Source organism: Coregonus clupeaformis, chromosome 20 (assembly GCF_020615455.1).
Source record: "Coregonus clupeaformis isolate EN_2021a chromosome 20, ASM2061545v1, whole genome shotgun sequence".
NCBI classification, from domain to species: domain Eukaryota; kingdom Metazoa; phylum Chordata; class Actinopteri; order Salmoniformes; family Salmonidae; genus Coregonus; species Coregonus clupeaformis.
The window spans coordinates 63,815,113-63,835,922 of NC_059211.1; the positions used below are offsets into that span (position 1 = coordinate 63,815,113).

Consider the following 20,810-nt stretch of genomic DNA (forward strand, 5'->3'; position numbering starts at 1 on the left):
TCAGCTAATCCGTTAAGGGCGATAGACTGTAACAAGGCTCAAGATTCAAGGCCTGGTTATTTCATGAATGTTGCATTGTACCTAATGAATTCCATAGCGGGTGGTATCTGTAACAAAAGGCCAACAAATGTAAGAGATTACATGTTACCCCAGGAAACCCATTGCAGGTGGTAACTGTAAAAAGTCTACACTTTACCCCAGCATACCCATTACGGGCGGTAACTATAGAAACAAGGTAGCTTTATTCACATCAGGGGAATTTTATTGAAACAAGGTTGCTATATTCACGTCAGGGGAATTTAGCAAAAAGTGTCAGCCTATTTGCAATGCACCTCCTTGTTATTGCATTTTAGTTTTCGTGTGTTACACTTGCATTCAGTAACGTTATGAATCACATGATTAGGCATACATGTATGAATGCATGCTTACTTATTTTCAATGTATGTAGTTCTGTTCTTGAGCTGTTCTGGTCTATTAATGTTCTGTATTATGTCATGTTTCATGTTTTGTGTAGATCCCAGGAAGAATAGCTGCTGCTTTCGTAACAGCTAATGGGGATTCTAATACAATGTTAATGTTGGTGTGTGTGTCCACACGGATGCCCGCCCGCCTGTTCTAATCCCAGTCTCTCTCAGCATCTGGAGCATTGACACAGTTTAAAGGCTTGGCGATGCCCACATAGAGCTGGCCCATTGTGCACACACACACATACACACACTCACACACACACACACACTCACCAAAATGCACACACACACACAGCCTATCTGGGGCACCAGAAGGCCCGGGAACCGCCAAGGCAGAGGCTGCCCACGTTGGCACCACCACTGGGGGGGGGTACTGCTGGCGCTCGGGGAGAGAGGGAAATGGCAAGGGTGTGTGGTGGGGCTGAGGGAGTGAGGAAAAGAGAGGGGGAGGAGAGGGCACCTGGCATGGGATAATCACCCTGGGAATGGTCCCATGCCCTCTGTAGATATCAGGGAGGGAGGGATAGGGGGATGTTGGGTGTTAGAGAAAGAGGGATGAAGAGAGAGGGGGGAGAGAGAGAGAGAGAGGGAGCGCTAGAAAGAGAGTGAGAGCGAGAGAGAATGGATGGGTTGTTAGTGTATGTATTGAGAGAACTCTTAACACTTCACATGGAACTGGGAGTATGAATGGTTTTATCATGCTAATGCTCTGCTCTTAAAGGACAGGTGCTACGTTTCACCCATAACAAGCTGGCATGGGATGCTTGGGATGCCCTCTCTCTCCCTCTTTCTCACAGTCTCTTTTTCCCTGTCTCTTTCTCTCTCTTTCTCCCTGTCTCTCTTTCCATCTCTCTACTTTTTACCCACAGCTGGGGTTGGGTGATTATACCCCTCTCTCCCTTATCTCTCCTTCAGTCCAGGCCTCAGGTTGCATCAGGGTCGTCTCCCTTTCTCCCTGCCCTGCCCTCAGTGTCCTGGCCCACTGATGGCCTCTCTCTCTCCCTGCCCTGCCCTGGCCCACTGATGGCCTCTCTCTCTCCCTGCCCTGCCCTGGCCCAACTGATGCCACCCCACCCCTCCCTCCTTCCTCGCCTGAACTCTCTCTCTGTAGTGGGCACAGATGCCCATGTTGGCCTGCAACAGCTGTCTCACCATGTGGCACTACCAAGTGTTGCCACCCAATGGAGGGAGAGAGGGAGTGGGGTGAGGGGGAGAAAGGGTGGTGGGGGAGAAAGGGTGGGGGGAGGGGGTCTGAGTTGGGATGGGAGGGGCCGAGTTCATGAATATTAATGTTATGATCACAGCCGAGTTCTGCCCAGGCAGGATCAGAAATCCTGGCAGATTCCTGCCTCCATCTTTCTCTCTCTCCCTTTCTTCCTTTTTCTAATGTTCTCTCCCTATCTATCTCTCCCCCCCTCCCTCTCACTCTCTCTCTCTCTCTCCCAGTAGAGTCAGTAAAGGTGATGGCCAGCGCCCATGTCTCCCCCGGTCACAGACAGGAAGCCCCTGGAAACAGAGAGAGGGAGGGCAACGTCAGTCAAACTCCTGGTTCTCATTGGTCGAAGAGTTCAAAATACACAAACTGTAACCAATAAGTAGACAACCAGTCATCTAAGGAGTGGGACACAGAGACCGAGTAGTTTCATCCAAAATATTTTTTATCAAAAAGCTATACACGAGAAGTGCCGAAAACAGACTGGAGGCAACAAAATGGTGGCCATCGAGTGACGGGCGGCATCCATTTTGGGGCGAGATCATTTCAACTTCCACACACAGTATCTTAAATAATCCCCCTCCTCACCTCGAATAAAAATGATATTAATAATTCCTGAACCAACACTTACACATGACCCCCCCCATCTCTGACTTTGCTGATAGCTAGTTTATTGAGGAAAAGTGTACATACTAAGGCTGAGATATGTGGTTGTCCAACCTAGCTATCTTAAGATGAATGCACTAACTGTAAGTCACTCTGGATAAGAGCATCTGCTAAATGACTAAAATGTCAATGTAAGTGAGTCATCCAAACAGCTAAATAAGTGCCATCATAAATTTAAAAATATATATTATTTTTTTACTCAACATTACTAAATCTACCAGGTGGCCGCTAATTCTAGCTACACATTGATAGTGGATGGGGTGAGTTAGTTACCACCACAATGTAAAGCATTATAATCTTGGTCACAGCTGAGTGTATGCAATATTCAGAGACACACTTGTCTGGTTACACAAGACTAAGCACTATGACAGCCTATGGCTTTACACAGTACATACATGCATTCTGTTATAATAGCAAACAGATTGGAAGGAAAACTAATCAAAAGTGAGTGATGTGATGATGACGTCAGAGTTATACAGCTATAGCTACTGCATCAGGAGAGGAGAGGGGCTGTCAGAATAAAAAGAATACACACACACACACACACACACACACACACACACACACACACGCTGGCCAAAACAGCAGATGAGATGGAGGGAGGGAAGGGACATGGGGGGACAGACACAGGGACGAAAAATAGGGGTAAAAGCAAAAGGGAGCAAGAGACAGATGATGGGAGCGAGAGAAGGACGGGGAGATGGAGGAGAGAAAGAGAGAGAAAGCGAGGGATGGGGCAGCAGATCAGAGAGAGTCTCTAGTGTCTTGCTCTCCCTTTAAAGAAGAGCCAGGAAAACAGATTAGGAGTCCACTCTTTCTCTCCTGGGGGAGCAGAGCACCCCCCGAACACACCACACACTGACAGACACACACTCTTTAATACACACACACACACACACACACACACTGTAGACCCTCCACTGCACCGGCCCTCTTTACAAATAACAACTGTGTTGGCTAATAGTAGTTGAAGCTAACTCTAACTGACCCGGCCCACTGCTTAGTTCATTTGCTTGTTTTCTCAATGCTGCACCTAAGACAGTTTGTGTGTGCCGTCTCCTCCTTTGACCAACATGTGGACTTAGAGGGGTAATTACTGGTTTCTCTGCCCTGTGTCACGTTTGCAAACAGGGAATATTTACTTAGAAAGCCTCCTGAGGTACACACTGCCACTGTCGATGGCTCGGTTGCTCCATTTCATGGGCAGGTGTCTGTGCATGAGTGTATCTTGTGGTTGTATTTCAGTGTATGAATGTTTTTATGTACCTTAAGTGGTGTGTGTGCATGGCTATCGTTTGTCTGTGTGTGTGTATATGTGTGTGTGTGTGTGTGTCTGTGTCTGTGTGTGTGTATATGTGTGTGTGTGTGTGTGTGTGTGTGTGTGTGTGTGTGTGAGTGTGTGTGTGTGTGTGTGTGTGTGTGTCTGCGTGCCAGCCTGCGTCTCCGAGTATCTTATCAGGTTCACAGAGCTGCCCATGGCAGTAGGTGATAAGCACCGGTCCAACCAGACTGCACTAGCCTGGACAGGCCTGTCATTTACCAGGGTAGTGTTCCATTTTCAACTCCTGGTACTGTAACCAGAAGTCTAGTAACCAGGAACACAACTCACTTTTTGCCTTTGAGTATTAGTTGTGTATTGGGTTTAGTGGAGTTTCAAATTCAATCCACCAGCCACATGGTATTGAGTCTCACAGTGATGTGGATATACTTTATACCCTCCATACCTAACTGTGTCAGCCCAGCCTGGTCACCCGTGATACATGTGGTCCTCTGTAGCTCAGCTGGTAGAGCACGGCGCTTGTAACGCCAAGGTAGTGGGTTCGATCCCCGGGACCACACAAAAAATGTATGCACGCATGACTGTAAGTCGCTTTGGATAAAAGCGTCTGCTAAATGGCATATTATTATTATTATTATTATACAAATCAGTATTTGACGTCGGGAGATTATGTGGAAAACGGCCACTAGGGGCAACAGTGAGCGCTGTTACCTTCAAGTAGGTTTAGGTTTTGCTAAGGCGATGTGGATGAGCGTAAGCATCAGCCTCTGGTGCCAAAGGTTGTATGTTCGAATCCAGCAATAGAAAGTTGTTGATTTTGTTTTAAGCCTATCCCAAACCTTAACCATTACCTTAACCGTTCTGAGTTAATGCCTAACCTTAAGATTTTGGAGTTAATGCCTAACCTTAACCTTAAACACTTCGAAATGAGACGTTTGGAACAACATGTAAAGAGACTGTTAAAGCTTGTTGGTCAGCCAGCCAGGAGGCAGCTAGCATTCCTCACCCTCACCCTCGGTTGGCCAGTAGTGCCTCTGTTTCACTTTTGGGTTTTTCTCTCTCTCTTCTCTTGCTTTCTCTCTCCTTCCCCCTCTCTCCCTCCCTCTCTTTTCTGTTACTCTTACTGTCAGACTGTAAATGGGATGCAGACAGAGAAAAGGAGAAATGGCCAGAAAAGCCGTCCAAACTCCATCCAGCCAGAGAGTGAGATTTGTAATGCTAGACAACACTCAGTCAGTCGCAATGCAATGCTAGAATAAACCCCTCTCCCTCTCTGCCTGCAGACAAATAGGCCCTTGTGTGTTCCAGGGCCTTGTGTGTTCCAGGGCCTTGTGTATGCCCCAAATGGCACCCTAAACCCTGTATAGTGCACTACTTTTGACCACTGCCCTATGGGGGATAGGGTGGCATTTGGGACGTAGACCTTGTGTGGGATATGGCACTTCTCCCTTCTCACAGCTCTGTTGGCCAGTCCAAATAGAGGAGGAACACACAGTATAGGCCTACTAGGCAGATCAGATTCGGTTTGGGGTTTTTATGTTGAAGGCTGAACGCTTGTCTTTATCTTGATTTGATTGCTTTAGCGAATTGTGAAATAGGCCTGCTACCATGATTTTGTCTGTATGGATATGTAATGCCAGGGTGGGATACTGTACATCGGAGACCTTGTGTCAAGGCCACATTTACAGTCATCATATCTCATCATATCCGTTTGGTCTTCTGTGTGTTTTTGCGTTTACTCTTAGTTGTTCGATCGATGTGAAGTTCATGTTAATAATTCACTCTAGAAGATGTCCTGATTGAAGGCCCAGTTTGAGGGCTGAGTCTCAGTGTGGACACCTGGATGAGATTAGTGTGGATCTATATTGTTCCACTGCTCACCTACTAAATGATATGATGAGCAAAGTGGTGAGCCAGTCCCTGATGTGAGGGAATATGTCATTCCTTAATGAATACATCCACATGGTTTAGGAAAGGTGATAGAAATATGTATTTCTCAACATTGACAATTGCCCTCTATGCTGCAATAACTGGACAGGCCTAACATGTTGTGCCTTATTTTTTCATAACTATAGGCCACCTATCCCATAACTGTTTATTCCATAACTCATTTGTCTTATCGAAAAAGAGCTAGAAAAGTTGAAAGAGGGTCCAGGGTGAACTTTCCTCTCTGATCGTTCCATATACCGCCGTCACTCGAGCTTCCAGACAGTGAGGTTTTTAAGAACTCATAGCCCACATAATGGCTGCTCTTAAAACAATGTGGTCGCGAGAGAGGTCGTAATGGGGGCTGCGGTAACCGCTGTGCACCGCTAACCCTTAATTACCTTTCATTAGTCCAAAGCTTCCTCTAATTGACGCGTAGAGACCGTAGAGGGCTCGCGTTAGGCTTCCCTTTGCTCGTGCTGTGTGGAGACAATTATGCCCTACTGAGCCCGCACGCCAACAAAAGTTCAACTGTTTGTTTTTTTAACTCCCTGGAACATAGTATTATTTCGATCTTTTTTGAAGAGAATGGTTTTGCTCCATGTTGTCTCTGTCCAAGTGAAAACAAACTATTTGAAACTGTTTTTCCCAGCATTGAAGGCTTACAGTCTCACTGTTTTCTTTTCTCTTCTTGGCTAGGCCTATTGCGTTTGATTAATTAAATCAAGCAAATCCCAATTTATTTATTTTATCCCAACTTTATCTCAACATCTTAAAAACATTATTTCATTGTTCTTATAAACAAATAGTTTTCTGCTACCAAGTTTCAAGTAAAGACTATTAATTTCATATCCATAAAAATAGGGAATGATTATGATTATTATAAGACAAAGGTTACGGACCTACAGCTATAACCACAGAACAGGGGTGAAACTGGAGGGGGCATGGAGACTTCATATTGCAGAAATAGATTATATTATGCCTAGATTAGAATACATTATATTATATTTATTGATTCTATTGTCAAATCATGAAAATACCATTTTGAGGGCAGTTTCATGCCCGCCACACTAGTGAGTTGTGAATATAGGACAGCCAGCTTCGCGTGCATGCAATGCATCAACAAGCCTAGGCCACTTTAAAAATATTGCAACACAGGCTATTAATAATGAATCTGTCAGTTGTCATATTTTTGTGAAACATTTTCACAACGTGTGTCATTGAAAGTAGTATATTTGACAGAGGTTTAGTATTTATTTTCAAATCTATTGGCTATGCGACAAGAGTCCGACGCATTGCAGTGCCCTCGTGCACAAAGGACTGCAGAATTTACCACCATAATAAGTTCCTATTTTATATGCATTTATATATTTATACTGCAGGCATATCCGGTCCTATTGGTCCAAGTTCTTGCATTCATTTATCCCTCATACTTTACATTTTTGGATATAGCCCATCATTATTCGTTTTTCTTCGTTCGTCTAGGCTTAATGTCATGTATATTTTTTGACAATATTATTTTGAACAAAGTGTTTAGCTTTCAGATGAAATATTGTACGAATTGATTGCCATTTTTTTTTTACTATGAAATTATTTTATTCTGAACAGTTTTGTTATACCTATAGTTGTGCAAATTTATGGTCATTTTTATTTATTAAATGTTTACAAAGAATAGAAAATAATAGCTAGGTGTTTTAAAAAAAAAAGACCAGAAGAATTATCAATGATAACACACATCACATATTTCGATTGCTTTAGAGGTAAATTCCGCTCCTCAAGCCTTAACCTTTAAATATTTGTTGAACAAAAGTCATTTTTCGTTTTTATATTTGTCATTGTTCTTCTGAAATGTGTAACATTAATAATTTGTTTCCTATATGCAAAATATGATGTGAAACCGGTTTCTAGAGGGTTAAATGGAAACTGGTTATGCTAAATTGATATCGTGACCATGAAGAATTATTTGTAACAATGGAGTATATAAAAGTTACTGTGTCAACGAAGCGACAGCTTCTCAATAAGCAACTGCATGTGAAATATAATATGATGTCAGAAATTCTGTAAAGAATGTTCAAAAAGACTGAAATAACTTATAAAACACTATGTGCCAGTTGACGATGGAAATAAGAGAAAAATAATGTTTTTGAAAAACAAATGCATTGAAAATGAATTACTAAAATAATCGAATGCCCTTATTGTAGGCTTTAGGAAGTACGCACATAATTTGTTATAAAAGAACATTGTCTATGAATTGATAAGGACTTGCCCTAGATAATTAAATGGACATAACATATTTTGAAACGAAAATTGTGTATAGTTATTCCGAAAACGTTTTACAATGCTGAAATATAGGCTATAGCTGATAGACAAGTGCAATTCACAGTTAACTAAGTGACGTTTTCACATAGGTCTGATTTATAAACAATGGGTCATCTCATCTTCACAACTAAGATCCTATAGTCAATATCATTATCATAGTAGCCTACCCTGCAGGCTATTTAGTGATCAAAGTTGTATTTATTAGCCTACTTATTGTTTAATATTTGTTCAACCGTGGTAAGCAGGGCTCATAAGCTATGTTCTCTCGGTGAAATGACCTACCACAGACGATAAAAGAGAAACGATTGGAATTTGGAATCTCTATTTATTCTATTTTGATTCCTTCAGAGACAATATTTGTCTAAGGCCTGTGAAAATCAATATTACCATGGCAAAATAATGTTGCTAAAGATACAGACATAATTGAGATATTTAAGACAATGTTTTTGTTTTGTTTGTTAAAATGAGTTAAGAGAAAAAACTAGCCTAACTGTGCGAGGATTAGGTTAAACTCTTTCTGTGTTTGGTCTCTAGGCTACACTCCTCAACACACTGCAGTCTATTTCTTATATTCAAAAGCAGAGCATAAACTAATGCTTTGTCGCGTTCTTGACAGACTTGCTCCCACATCCCCCTCCCCCCCACACCTTTTAACCCTCTCGTGTTAAATGGAATAATCTAAATTAGGTTTAAATAATAACTTAAATCATAATTCAAGGAATTAATAATAGATGAGGCCAAATGCGTTGGGAGGTCAATATTCAATAATTAATCACGCCGTTATGTTACTCCTGATGTGATGTGCTGCAGGAATGTCATTGCGTGTCTGATTGAATAGCTTCAGATTTTAGGCCGGATACTTATCTTTACTCTCAAACAAACCAAAAATAAGACCTCAAAATATAAAGATATATGTAGCCTATCAATAACACATACATGTGTTGGCCCCCACCCATGTTAATGGTTGTATTTCTTGGTCCTAGGCTATATGTGGCATGTCTGGTTGACTAGCTCCAGATTTTAGTCCGGATAGTATCAACCCAAAAATAATAACATAAGCAGTGAACATTATCCAAAAAACTAGGATTATCGTTATTTATCAAAAGTACATAAATAGCCTATTTAGCAGGTTTTTATTTTTATTTTACGCATGTGTGTAGGCCTATATGTGGTGTGTTTGTGTCTTCAACCTGCGTTGCAAATGTGATTATGGCTGCAAATGAGCGGCATTTCAGTCCTATATACATTTTAGAAAACTGCACGAACTCCCGAAAAGTATAGCCATGCAGGACAGACAGAGAACAAAAAACCCAACTGCATGGGTTAAATTCCATTCCTGAATTCAGTAATGTCACATCAATTGTGCTGCACCTGTTAGCTAAATAAGCTTAGGTGGATGGCCTAAACTTTCCTCAGCTTGTGTCTTCAAGGTCAACTTTTTGTCTGTGATACGAAAAGGTTTATATTGCTTGCTTCATATGGCACCCCTAAAGGTTCTATATAGAACCATTTTGTAGGGTTCTTTGATCAGAACCCCAGGGGTTCTTCTTCATTGAACCAAAATTGGTTCCATATAGAACCAATTTCGGTTCTAGAACCTTAAGGGTAACATTTATGAAGTAAGCATAGAACTCTTTTTGGTTCTATCCAGAACCTTTTTTTGGATGTTCCAGTGTAGGATATTCCAAATTCAATTGCTATTGCATCCATGATCCATGCATATTAAATATCATTTTCTATAGGCTCTGAACTTTGGGACGTTTTTATGAGAATATCTGGGAGGCCTCAGAGCAAAGTTAGCGCGCGCTGCCTCACCTCACCAAGTTTGTGGCACTGCCAAAGGACGTGTACTCTGGTCACTTTGGAAACTTTAGCTGACCCAGATGACCTTTAAAGACATTGTTAATAGGTTTCTATCGACTGCAGTTAATGAATATGTCACTATGGGAAAAGTTCCTAGTTGAACTGACTACCTGACCTGACCTGACCAGGACTATTCCACTAGTCTACACCTGACACCTCTATCCCTCACTCATCTCCCGCTTTCTCTCTCCGTTCCTCTGCGGCTGGTAACGGTAGCGCAAGACAGTACAGGCAGCCCGTAATCCCCGCTGCCCGTGATTTAGCCCGAGCCCGCATAATGCTCCTAACCCCCCAGCTGCTACCCTGGCCACTTGCTCCCCGCGACAGACTGCGAACAGTTCGCGTTATTAATAATTCAACCAACTCGACGCTTCCACGAGACCACGACCGGCTGATCGCTCTGACCAGCCCAGACGCTAATAACGCTATACAACTGCCCTCATTCTTATTCAATTTTAAAGGAACATTAACCTCCTTTTGTGTCGCTGATATTGGGGAATAAACCGACCATCAGCATTGATATTGGAACGTAGGCTAAGGCTATCGCCTCAGCAGTCAGCATTTTACGTGAGGATTTTTCGACAGGTCTTTGTTGCTGAAGTGTAGGCATTCTGGTATCTCGGCAATGCAATAATGATTTTGAAGACGTCTCTTTCATCTCGTACGCTTTGAGGAGGAGGAGGCGAGGGACCAGGGGACTCTCCGATTGTGGATCAAGAGTGAGAGAGAGGGAGAAGAGAGACGGTGGAGGAAGAGATAGGGGTGTTGGTGTTAGTTTGGATTCATATTTTGGAAACGGGAGCAGAGAGAGCTGTTATTTTGAAGGGGGAGAAAATACATAAACAAAAACTTACTTTCAATCTTATCTCCGTCCACACAGTATTTAGCCTATTTGTGAGACGTTTGTTGGTGGTTCGGCGTCTCTCTCACGTCACTGATTTGTTGCAGAACTTTCTTTCACCGCTCGGTGTTGAAGGCAGCAGGATTTGGACTCAAACGTCTCCCGAACTTCTTGGGCCGACGACGAGCGTTGAAGATGGATGCAACTTGTGCTAACAAGTGAAAAGAAGAACCCAGAATAACGACGAGAAGTGGGGAGGGAGGCTGCTGCTACGCTGTCTTTCCTTTCCATTTCTCTCGCAGAAGAGAAGACTAACTTTTTCAAATACCGTTTTCTGGGCCACAGGCCGACTTGTTTAAAGGACTTGTTTTTGCTTCCGGTAACATCGAAGAAAAAACCGAGTCGCGCTCTCTCGCCCTCTTCGCTCCCTCACCCTCTCTCTCACTTTTTCTGGAAGCAGAACTTTTAAAGTAAAATGGGTCTTTGAGAGAGTTGGCACATCTCCCTGCGCTATAATGGTACGTGATGTAAATTAATAATATCACTGGAGAAAGCCTTTCAAAGTATTGCCGTATTATTTCTAAGGTTGAAATGTAGAATACCTTTACACTTTAACAATATGTTCTCATTATGTTACAATTAATATAAGAGGGGATTTATTTGATTCACGTCAGTAAAAATCTACCTCTCAGTCAGTCAAAAGTGGAGTATTTGTTATTGATTAGACGAATTACTTTAGTATAGGCCTGCAGGTGTATTATTTTATTATTTAAGTAATATTATTTTATTTAGTGTGCGTGTGCGCGTGTGTGTTACTGTGTGTGTATGTGTGCAGGTTCGTATGTTGATTCAGAGAGTTGAGTGAAATTGCTTGTCACTAAACTGTCAAAAGTGAAGCACCACAATGCAAGCAAAGCTCACCTGTATCCATCGTGTTTGCTATAATTGGCTAGACAAGGTGCCAGTGGTAACCACTCCGTTTTGTTATTGTGATGTGTCTGAATATCATAAACTGCTTATTATCCCACATTTATTTTCTCACACTTTTTTATTTAACCACGATTTTGATTTAATGTAGGCCTGTTATTATTTATATGATAATTTATTATGATAAATTATTATACATTTATTATAACATTTATTATATTTAGCCTATAGGCCTATTATTTATTATTATCGAAGTCAAAATAAATATGAGGCTATATAAAAAAAAACACTAAAAAAACATTGAGAACAAAATAGTCATCTGAATATAAAACCCATGTGATGACAAAGTGGCGGGAAACTGGGTCTATTCTGCGGTGGTTAGCCTACATCAAAAGGAATAACCAACGAATAACACATGCGACGACAGCATGTTTTATTGTTCTGAGAGAGCAGTTTGACAGGCCAGAATATGGGACAGTGCGGGTGGTTCTTGTGTGTTGGAGACCCAATGTTCAACCTTTTAGAAGCTTCAGTGTCTGGGGTGCATCTCTTTCAAATCAAATCAAAGTGTATTTGTCGTGTATGTATAAACAGATTAGCAGATGTTAAAGCAGGGGCAGCGAAATGCTTTTGTTCCTAGCTCCAGCAGTGCAGTAAATGTCTAAGAGTACAATATGCCTACTAATACACAAATAATCCCAATCTCTTTCTCTCTTCCTCCTACTTGCTGAATTGTCTTTTTTTCTGTAGCCTGTCGGTTGTATGTTCATCAATGGTCGGCTAATTGAGTTGCGTGGTTGATGACACTTCATATAGCCTCGCGCAAAGGGAGGGGGAAGCGGGTATATGTTTGCCTTCAGTATTGGAGTGTTTATAGTTCATAGGCCTGCCGTTCAAACCATCCAATGGATATCAGACTTGTTTTTATTGCCAGAAGCACGTGGTTACCTTACCACAAGCTATAATAATAATATGCTAATAATAACTAGAATAATATATGACTTTGAATAAAATTTAATAGGAATACTATATAGGAACACCTGCTCTTTCCATGACAGAGTGACCAGGTGAATCCAGGTGAAAACTATGATCCCTTATTGATGTCACTTGTTAAATTTACATTTGACATTTTAGTCATTTAGCAGACGCTCTTATCCAGAGCGACTTACAGTCAATCAGTGTAGATGAAGGGGAGGAGACAGGTTAAAAAATGATTTTTAAGCCTTGAGACAATTGAGACATGGATTTTGTATGTGTGTCATTCAGAGGGTGAATGGGCAAGACAAAATATTTAAGTGTCTTTGAACGGGGTACTGTATGGTAGTAGGTGCCAGGCGCACCGGTTTGAGTGTGTCAAGAACTGCAACCCTGCTGGGTTTTTCACGCTCAACAGTTTCCTGTGTGAATCAAGAATGGTCCACCACCCAAAGGACATCCAGCCAATTTGACCCAACTGTGGGAAGCATTGGAGTCAACATGGGCCAGCATCCCTGTGTAATGCTTTTGACACCTTGTAGAGTCCATGCACTGACGAATTGAGGCTGTTCTGAGGCCAAAAGGTGGTGCAACTCAATATTAGGATGGTGTTCCTCTCCTTAACTCTGACTGTTCATAACCATATTGGATTACCATTATAATCTCTGTATCATAACTCTTCGTTAATATATGATTTCATATGTAAAGGGACAGATGCATTAGTCTTTTGATAGCTCTGTTGAGTTTTTTGTTTTGTTGTCTGTTTTGTATACACTCAGTGTATATAGAAAAGTCATTATTATTCAAGAGGCCACTAATAATAATGTATATTAAGTCCATAGTTACCATGAATGAAAAAAGGGCATTTTATTTATATTATTCAGGCAGCATCAGTAATAGTATACTGTAACCTACACCCCAGTCACATTAGGAGTTATATTAGCCTAGCCCTAGGTGTCACGATCGTCTGAGGAACGGACCAATACGCAGCGCGTGGAGTGAACATGATGACTTTATTTAAATAAAAGCAACCACGAAAACAACAAACAAATGACGAATGTGAAGTCCTACGGTACACTGACCAAAAGGAACAAAAACCCACAAACCCAACAAGAAAACATACAGATTAAATATGGCTCCCAATCAGAGATAACGAGCCGACAGCTGACACTCGTTACCTCCGATTGGGAGTCTTAGACCAAACCTAGAAATGAACCCAACAGAAAGGCAAACCTAGAAATACACACAACAGAACTACCAACATCGAAATACACCCAAATACCCAACAAAACAAAATACACCCTGGCTCAAATATCAAAGTCCATGGAGCCAGAGTGTCACAGTACCCCCCCCTAAAGGTGCGCACTCCGGGCGCACCAGCATACAGTCTAGGGGAGGGTCTGGGTGGGCGTCTGTCCATGGTGGCGGCTCTGGCCCAGGTCGTGGTCCCCACCCCACCTTAGTCACTATCCGCTTCCGTAGCCCCCTCCACATGACCACCCCCCAACTAACCCCCACTGGATTAAGGGGCGGCACCGGACTAAGGGACAGTACCTGACTAAGGGGCTCTGGCGGATCCTGGCTGGACGGCTCTGGCGGATCCTGGCTGGACGGCTCTGGCGGATCCTGGCTGGCGGAAGGCTCTGGCTGATCCTGTCTGGCAGAAGGCTCTGGCTGATCCTGTCTGGCGGAAGGCTCTGGCTGATCCTGTCTGGCGGAAGGCTCTGGCTGATCCTGTCTGGCGGAAGGCTCTGGCTGATCCTGTCTGGCGGAAGGCTCTGGCTGATCCTGTCTGGCGGAAGGCTCTGGCTGATCCTGTCTGGCGGAAGGCTCTGGCTGATCCTGTCTGGCGGAGAGCTCTAGCGGCTCCGGTCTGGCGGACGGCTCTGAAGGCTCATGGCAGACGGGGCGGCTTTGCAGGCTCAGTACAGACGGGCAGTTCCTGCGGCGCTTGGCAGACGGACAGTTCAGACGGCGTTGGGCAGACGGGCAGTTCAGACGGCGTTGGGCAGACGGACAGTTCAGGCCCCGTTGGGCAGACGGCAGACTCTGGCCGTCTGAGGCGCATCGTAGGCCTGGTGCGTGGTGCCGGAACAGGAGGTACCGGGCTGAGGACACGCATCTCAGGGCTAGTGCGGAGAGAAGCAACAGGGCTTGCTGGACCCTGGGAACGCACATAACGCCTAGTGCGGAGAGCCGGAACAGGGCATGCTGGACCCTGGGGACTCACATAACGCCTAGTGCGGAGAGCCGGAACAGGGCATGCTGGACCCTGGGGACTCACATAACGCCTAGTGCGGGGAGCCGGAACAGGGCATGCTGGACCCTGGGGACTCACATAACGCCTAGTGCGGAGAGCCGGAACAGGGCATGCTGGACCCTGGGGACTCACATAACGCCTAGTGCGGGGAGCCGGAACAGGGCATGCTGGACCCTGGGGACTCACATAACGCCCTAGTGCGGGGAGCCGGAACAGGGCATGCTGGACCCTGGGGACTCACATAACGCCTAGTGCGGAGAGCCGGAACAGGGCATGCTGGACCCTGGGGACTCACATAACGCCTAGTGCGGGGAGCAGCAACAGGACGCACAGGACTCGGGGAACACACAGGAGGCTTGGTGCGTGGTGTAGGCACTGGTGGTACTGGGCTGGAGCGAGGAGGTGGTACCGGAAATACCGGACCGTGCAGGCGTACTGGCTCCCTTGAGCACTGAGCCTGCCCAACCTTCCCTGGGTTGATGCTCCCCGTCGCCCGACCAGTACGGGGAGGTGTAATAACCCGCACCGGCCTATGTGGGCGAACCGGGAACACCATGCGCAAGGCTGGTGCCATGTACGCCGGCCCGAGGAGACGCACTGGTGACCCGCTGCGTGGGACCGGCTTCATGACATCCGGCTCAACACTCAATCTGGCCCGGCCGATACGTGGAGCTGGACTGTACCGAACCGGGCTATGCCTGCGTACAGGAGACACCATGCGCTCAACTGCGTAACACGGTGTCTGCCCGTACTCTCGCTCTCCACGGTCAGTCCAGGGAGTAGGCGCAGGTCTCCTACCTGACTTCGCCACACTCCCTCTTAGCCCCCCCAAGAAATTCTTGGGTAGTACCCACAGGCTTCCAGTCTTGCCTCCATGCTGCCTCCCTCATATCGCCGCCTCTCGGCTTTAGCTGCCTCCAGCTCTTCACGAGGACGGCGATATTCTCCCGGTTGTGCCCAAGGCCCCTTACCATCCAGAATCTCCTCCCATGTCCATGAATCCTTTATGGGTGGATATAAATCCTGTGTAGGTGGATCCTGTTGCCGCTTGACACGCCGCTTGGTCCTTTTATGGTGGGTTTTTCTGTCACGATCGTCTGAGGAAACGGACCAATACGCAGCGCGTGGAGTGAACATGATGACTTTATTTAAATAAAAGCAACCACGAAAACAACAAACAAATGACGAATGTGAAGTCCTACGGTACACTGACCAAAAGGAACAAAAACCCACAAACCCAACAAGAAAACATACAGATTAAATATGGCTCCCAATCAGAGATAACGAGCCGACAGCTGACACTCGTTACCTCCGATTGGGAGTCTTAGACCAAACCTAGAAATGAACCCAACAGAAAGGCAAACCTAGAAATACACACAACAGAACTACCAACATCGAAATACACCCAAATACCCAACAAAACAAAATACACCCTGGCTCAAATATCAAAGTCCATGGAGCCAGAGTGTCACACTAGGCCTTCTCTTGAAGCCTGCTTTCTGAGGCAAACACCCACCTCTGAAATGTACTACTTGATAGGCTGTGTGTGTGTGGTGTGTGGTGTGTGTGTGTGTGTGTGTGTGTGTGTGGATAGTGTCTGATGTGATTTGGCCCTACGGCACCAAGCATTATTCAGTCTACACAATCCGTCAGTCCGACTGGCTCTCACCTGCACACATGGAATCTCACATCACTGACTCTCAAACATACAAACATAATACAATACATTAACACGTTATACTGTAGGGCTGTGACGGTCATGGCATTTTGGATGATGGCAATTGGCCAGCCAAATGACCGCTGTCACCGTAATAACCGTTCAAATAGCCCCATAGGAGCAAATAGGAGCAAAACAGGAAGTAAAGATAGGTGCTAAAATATGTGCTGTGATTTGTTGATTCAACTAAACTGACATTACAAAAAATACGCTCCATTGCATGAGCCACATCAGTTAACATCATTTGAATGAACATTCTACATTACCATATAAATTATTGAGTGTACCCATGAGTTTACCAGTCAAATTTCCAGTGTTAGAGGTTCCAAGTCTGTTCTATTCATTCTAGTTCTATGTGCTGCTGCTGCATTGTGGGGGGTGTTGCCTAGGCAACCAAAGACTAGTTTGCTTGTTTCAACAAGGAGCAACAAAGTTTCATCACGTTGTTAAGAGTCCATGTTAAGGCCAAAACGGACTCAACTGTACGAATGCTCAGCCTTCCCGTCTTCAGTCAGCACGAATGCTCAGCCTTCCCGTCTTCAGTCAGCACGAATGCTCAGCCTTCCCGTCTTCAGTCAGCTGTTTGTTCCACACAAAAACGTTTTTTTTTTAAACGGTTATGACGGTTATTTTACTTTCATGAGGGTCTTCATCCTTAACCATATGGTAATTGTGCCAGCCCTACGTTATAGGTGACTTAGCAAATACTGTAGAGCAGCATTTCTCAAACTCGGTCCTCAGGACCCCAAGGGGCACGTTTTGGTTTTTGCCCTAACACTACATAGCTGATTCAAATTATCAAAGCTTGATGATTAGTTGATTATTTGAATTAGCTGTGTACTGCTAGGGCAAAAAACAAAATGTGTACCTTTGGGATCCCGAGGACCGAGTTTGCGAAACCCTGCTGTAGAGGGCCAGGGTTGTAAAAATAAGTTCCTGAGAGATAGAAAAATGTATCCTAACAAATGGTTAGTTCATGCATCAATGAGCACGATAATTCAACACAAAACATCATTAACAGCATTGACAAGATTTCCTGTAGTCTATATTGTGCTTATTATTAGTCTCAGATTTGGACTTTGAACTGCCTCGTCTGTCAAGTGCAATATTGTCATTGGTGAGTTGGCAAGGGGGCGTGAACCTCGACATCACGTCATCACCATGACATTTGACTGATTTGAATATCTGGATTCTATTTCTATGGGCTCACCCGTGTGTTAACATTATATGCCCCATTGAAACGCTTGTGTTTTGTAATCTAATGCGTTGTGGTAAACTCTCCCTGTATTAGAGCTCAGAAGCAAATTACTCCACAGGATCAGCCTATTGTGGGAAACAACAATACCACAGTGTGGTTTCATGTTGTTAGAGAGTGTGGTTTCACTAGTAAATTACCACAGTGTGGTTTCATGTTGTTAGAGAGTGTGGTTTCACTAGTAAGTTACCACAGTGTGGTTTCATGTTGTTAGAGAGTGTGGTTTCACTAGTAAGTTACCACAGCGTGGTTTCACTAGTAAATTACCACAGTGTGGTTTCACTAGTAAATTACCACAGTGTGGTTTCATGTTGTTAGAGAGTGTGGTTTCACTAGTAAGTTACCACAGTGTGGTTTCATGTTGTTAGAGAGTGTGGTTTCACTAGTAAGTTACCACAGTGTGGTTTCAATAGTAAGTTACCACAGTGTGGTTTCATGTTGTTAGAGAGTGTGGTTTCACTAGTAAGTTACCACAGCGTGGTTTCACTAGTAAATTACCACAGTGTGGTTTCACTAGTAAATTACCACAGTGTGGTTTCATGTTGTTAGAGAGTGTGGTTTCACTAGTAAGTTACCACAGTGTGGTTTCATGTTGTTAGAGAGTGTGGTTTCACTAGTAAGTTACCAGTGTGGTTTCACTAGTAAGTTACCACAGTGTGGTTTCATGTTGTTAGAGAGTGTGGTTTCACTAGTAAGTTACATTTACATTTTACATTTTAGTCATTTAGCAGACGCTCTTATCCAGAGCGACTTAAAGTTAGTGCATACATTATTTTTTTTCCATACCCCCTGTGGGAATCGAACCCACAACCCTGGCGTTGCAAACACCATGCTCTATCAACTGAGCTACATCCCTGCCGGCCATTCCCTCCTCTACCCTGGACGACGCTGGGCCAATTGCACACCGCCCCATGGGTCTCCCGGTCGCGGCCAGCTACGACAGAGCCTGGATTCGAACCAGGATCTCTAGTGGCACAGCTAGCACTGTGATGCAGTGCCTTAGACCACTGCGCCACACAGCGTGGTTTCACTAGTAAGTTACCACAGTGTGGTTTCACTAGTAAGTTACCACAGTGTGGTTTCATGTTGTTAGAGAGTGTGGTTTCACTAGTAAGTTACCACAGTGTGGTTTCACTAGTAAGTTACCACAGTGTGGTTTCATGTTGTTAGAGAGTGTGGTTTCACTAGTAAGTTACCAGTGTGGTTTCATTAGTAAGTTACCACAGTGTGGTTTCATGTTGTTAGAGAGTGTGGTTTCACTAGTAAGAGTATCTGGGTAAAGACAGACATGTAGGGACAGAGTTATTGTGTTATATACATTAATACCAGCCTTCTACTGTGTAACTAGATGTATAGTGTTGTCCTATAGGGATCTCCCACACTACTGTGTAACTAGATGTATAGTGTTGTCCTATAGGGATCTCCCTCACTACTGTGTAACTAGATGTATAGTGTTGTCCTATAGGGATCTCCCTCACTACTGTGTAACTAGATGTATAGTGTTGGCCTATAGGGATCTCCCTCATTACTGTGTAACTAAATGTATAGTGTTGGCCTATAGGGATCTCTCTCACTACATGGTGCCGGAGATACAGTATATTGGGTGGGTTATGCAGGGTTTTGTTCCAGCCCAGCACTAACACACCTGTTTCAAATAATCATTCAAATATTCGGTAATCATGATATTTAGTCTGGACCATGATTACAGGAATCAGGTGTGGTAGTGCTGGGCTGAAGTTGGAGACAAGTGAAGTGAACAAGGACAGAAAGAAGGGAACAGCTTCCTGGGATGAAACACAGCTACAATATATCTTTATTGATACAATACAGCCCTGTTATAAATACAATATATCTTTATTGATACAATACAGCCCTAGTATAAATACAATATACAGTGCCTTCAGAAAGTATTCAGACCCCTTGACTTTTCCCAAATTTTGTTATGTTACAGCCTTATTCTAAAATGGATTAAAAAAAAAAAAAACCTCCTCAGCAATCTACACACGATACCCCATAATGACAAAGCAAAAATAGTTTTTTAGAAAATGTTGCTAATTTATAAAAATAACAAAACAGAAATACCTTTATTTACAGAAGTATTCAGACCCTTCGCTATGAGACTCGAAATTGAGCTCAGGTGCATCCTGTTTGCCATTGATCATCCTTGAGATGTTTCTACATCTTCATTGGAGTCCACCTGTGGTAAATTCAATTGATTGGACATGATTTGGAAAGGCACACACCTGTCTATATAAGGTCCCACGGTTGACAATGCATGTCAGAGCAAAAACCAAGCCGTGAGGTCGAAGGAATTTTCCGTAAAGCTCAGAGACAGGATTGTGTCGAGGCACAGATCTGGCGAAGGGTACCAAAAACTTCCTGCAGCATTGGTCCCCAAGAACACAGTGGCCACTATCATTCTTAAATGGAAGAAGTTTGGAACCACCAAGACCCTTCCTAGAGCTGGCCACCCGGCCAAACTGAGCAATCGGGGGAGAAGGGCCTTGGTCAGGGAGGTGACCAAGAACCCAATGGTCACTCTGACAGAGCTCTAGAGTTCCTCTGTGGAGATGGGAGAACCTTCCAGAAGGACAACCATCTCTGCAGCACTCCACCAATCAGGCCTTTATGGTAGAGTGGCCAGACGGAAGCCACTCCTCAGTAAAAGGCACATGACAGCCCACTTGGAGTTTGCCAAAATGCACCTAAAGACTCTCAGACCATGAGAAACAAGATTCTCTTGGCTGATGAAACCAAGATTAAACTCTTTGGCCTGAATGCCAAGCGTCACGTCTGGAGGAAACCTGGCACCATCCCTACAGTGAAGCATGGTGGTGGCAGCATCATGCTGTGTGGGTGTTTTTCAGCGATAGGGACTGGGAGACTGGTCAGGATCAATGCAAAGATGAACAGAGCAAAGTACAGAGAGATCCTTGATGAAAACCTGCTCCAGAGCGCTCAGGACCCCAGACTGGGGCGAAGGTTCACCTTCCAACAGGACAACGACCCTAAGCACACAGCCAAGACAACGCAGGAGTGACTTCGGGACAAGTCTCTGAATGTCCTTGAGTGGCCCAGCCGGAGCCCGGACATGAACTTGAT

General features: G+C 44.1%; 1 protein-coding gene and 1 long non-coding RNA gene across 13 annotated transcripts in view; one reads left to right on the plus strand and one right to left on the minus strand.

The window, feature by feature from the left end:
• Positions 1–219: 219 nt before the first annotated feature.
• On the minus strand, positions 220–10,675 carry LOC121553921. Its single transcript, XR_005997594.2, has 2 exons — positions 10,588–10,675; positions 220–1,973 (listed from the first exon to the last, which is right to left on the minus strand). It is a non-coding gene; the product is annotated as an uncharacterized LOC121553921 (long non-coding RNA).
• Positions 10,003–20,810, plus strand: part of LOC121553920 (nuclear factor 1 X-type) — a 153,935-nt gene continuing 143,127 nt past the window's right edge. For 3 of the 12 annotated variants that reach the window (XM_041867314.2, XM_045205699.1, XM_045205697.1), the window contains exon 1: positions 10,006–11,092. In XM_041867314.2, the coding sequence (XP_041723248.1) occupies positions 11,090–11,092 (3 nt within the window). In that variant the 5' untranslated portion in view covers positions 10,006–11,089. Of the gene's footprint in view, positions 11,093–20,810 lie in introns of all 12 variants that reach the window. The other 9 variants (XM_045205705.1, XM_045205702.1, XM_045205703.1 and 6 more) reach the window with 6 other exon arrangements.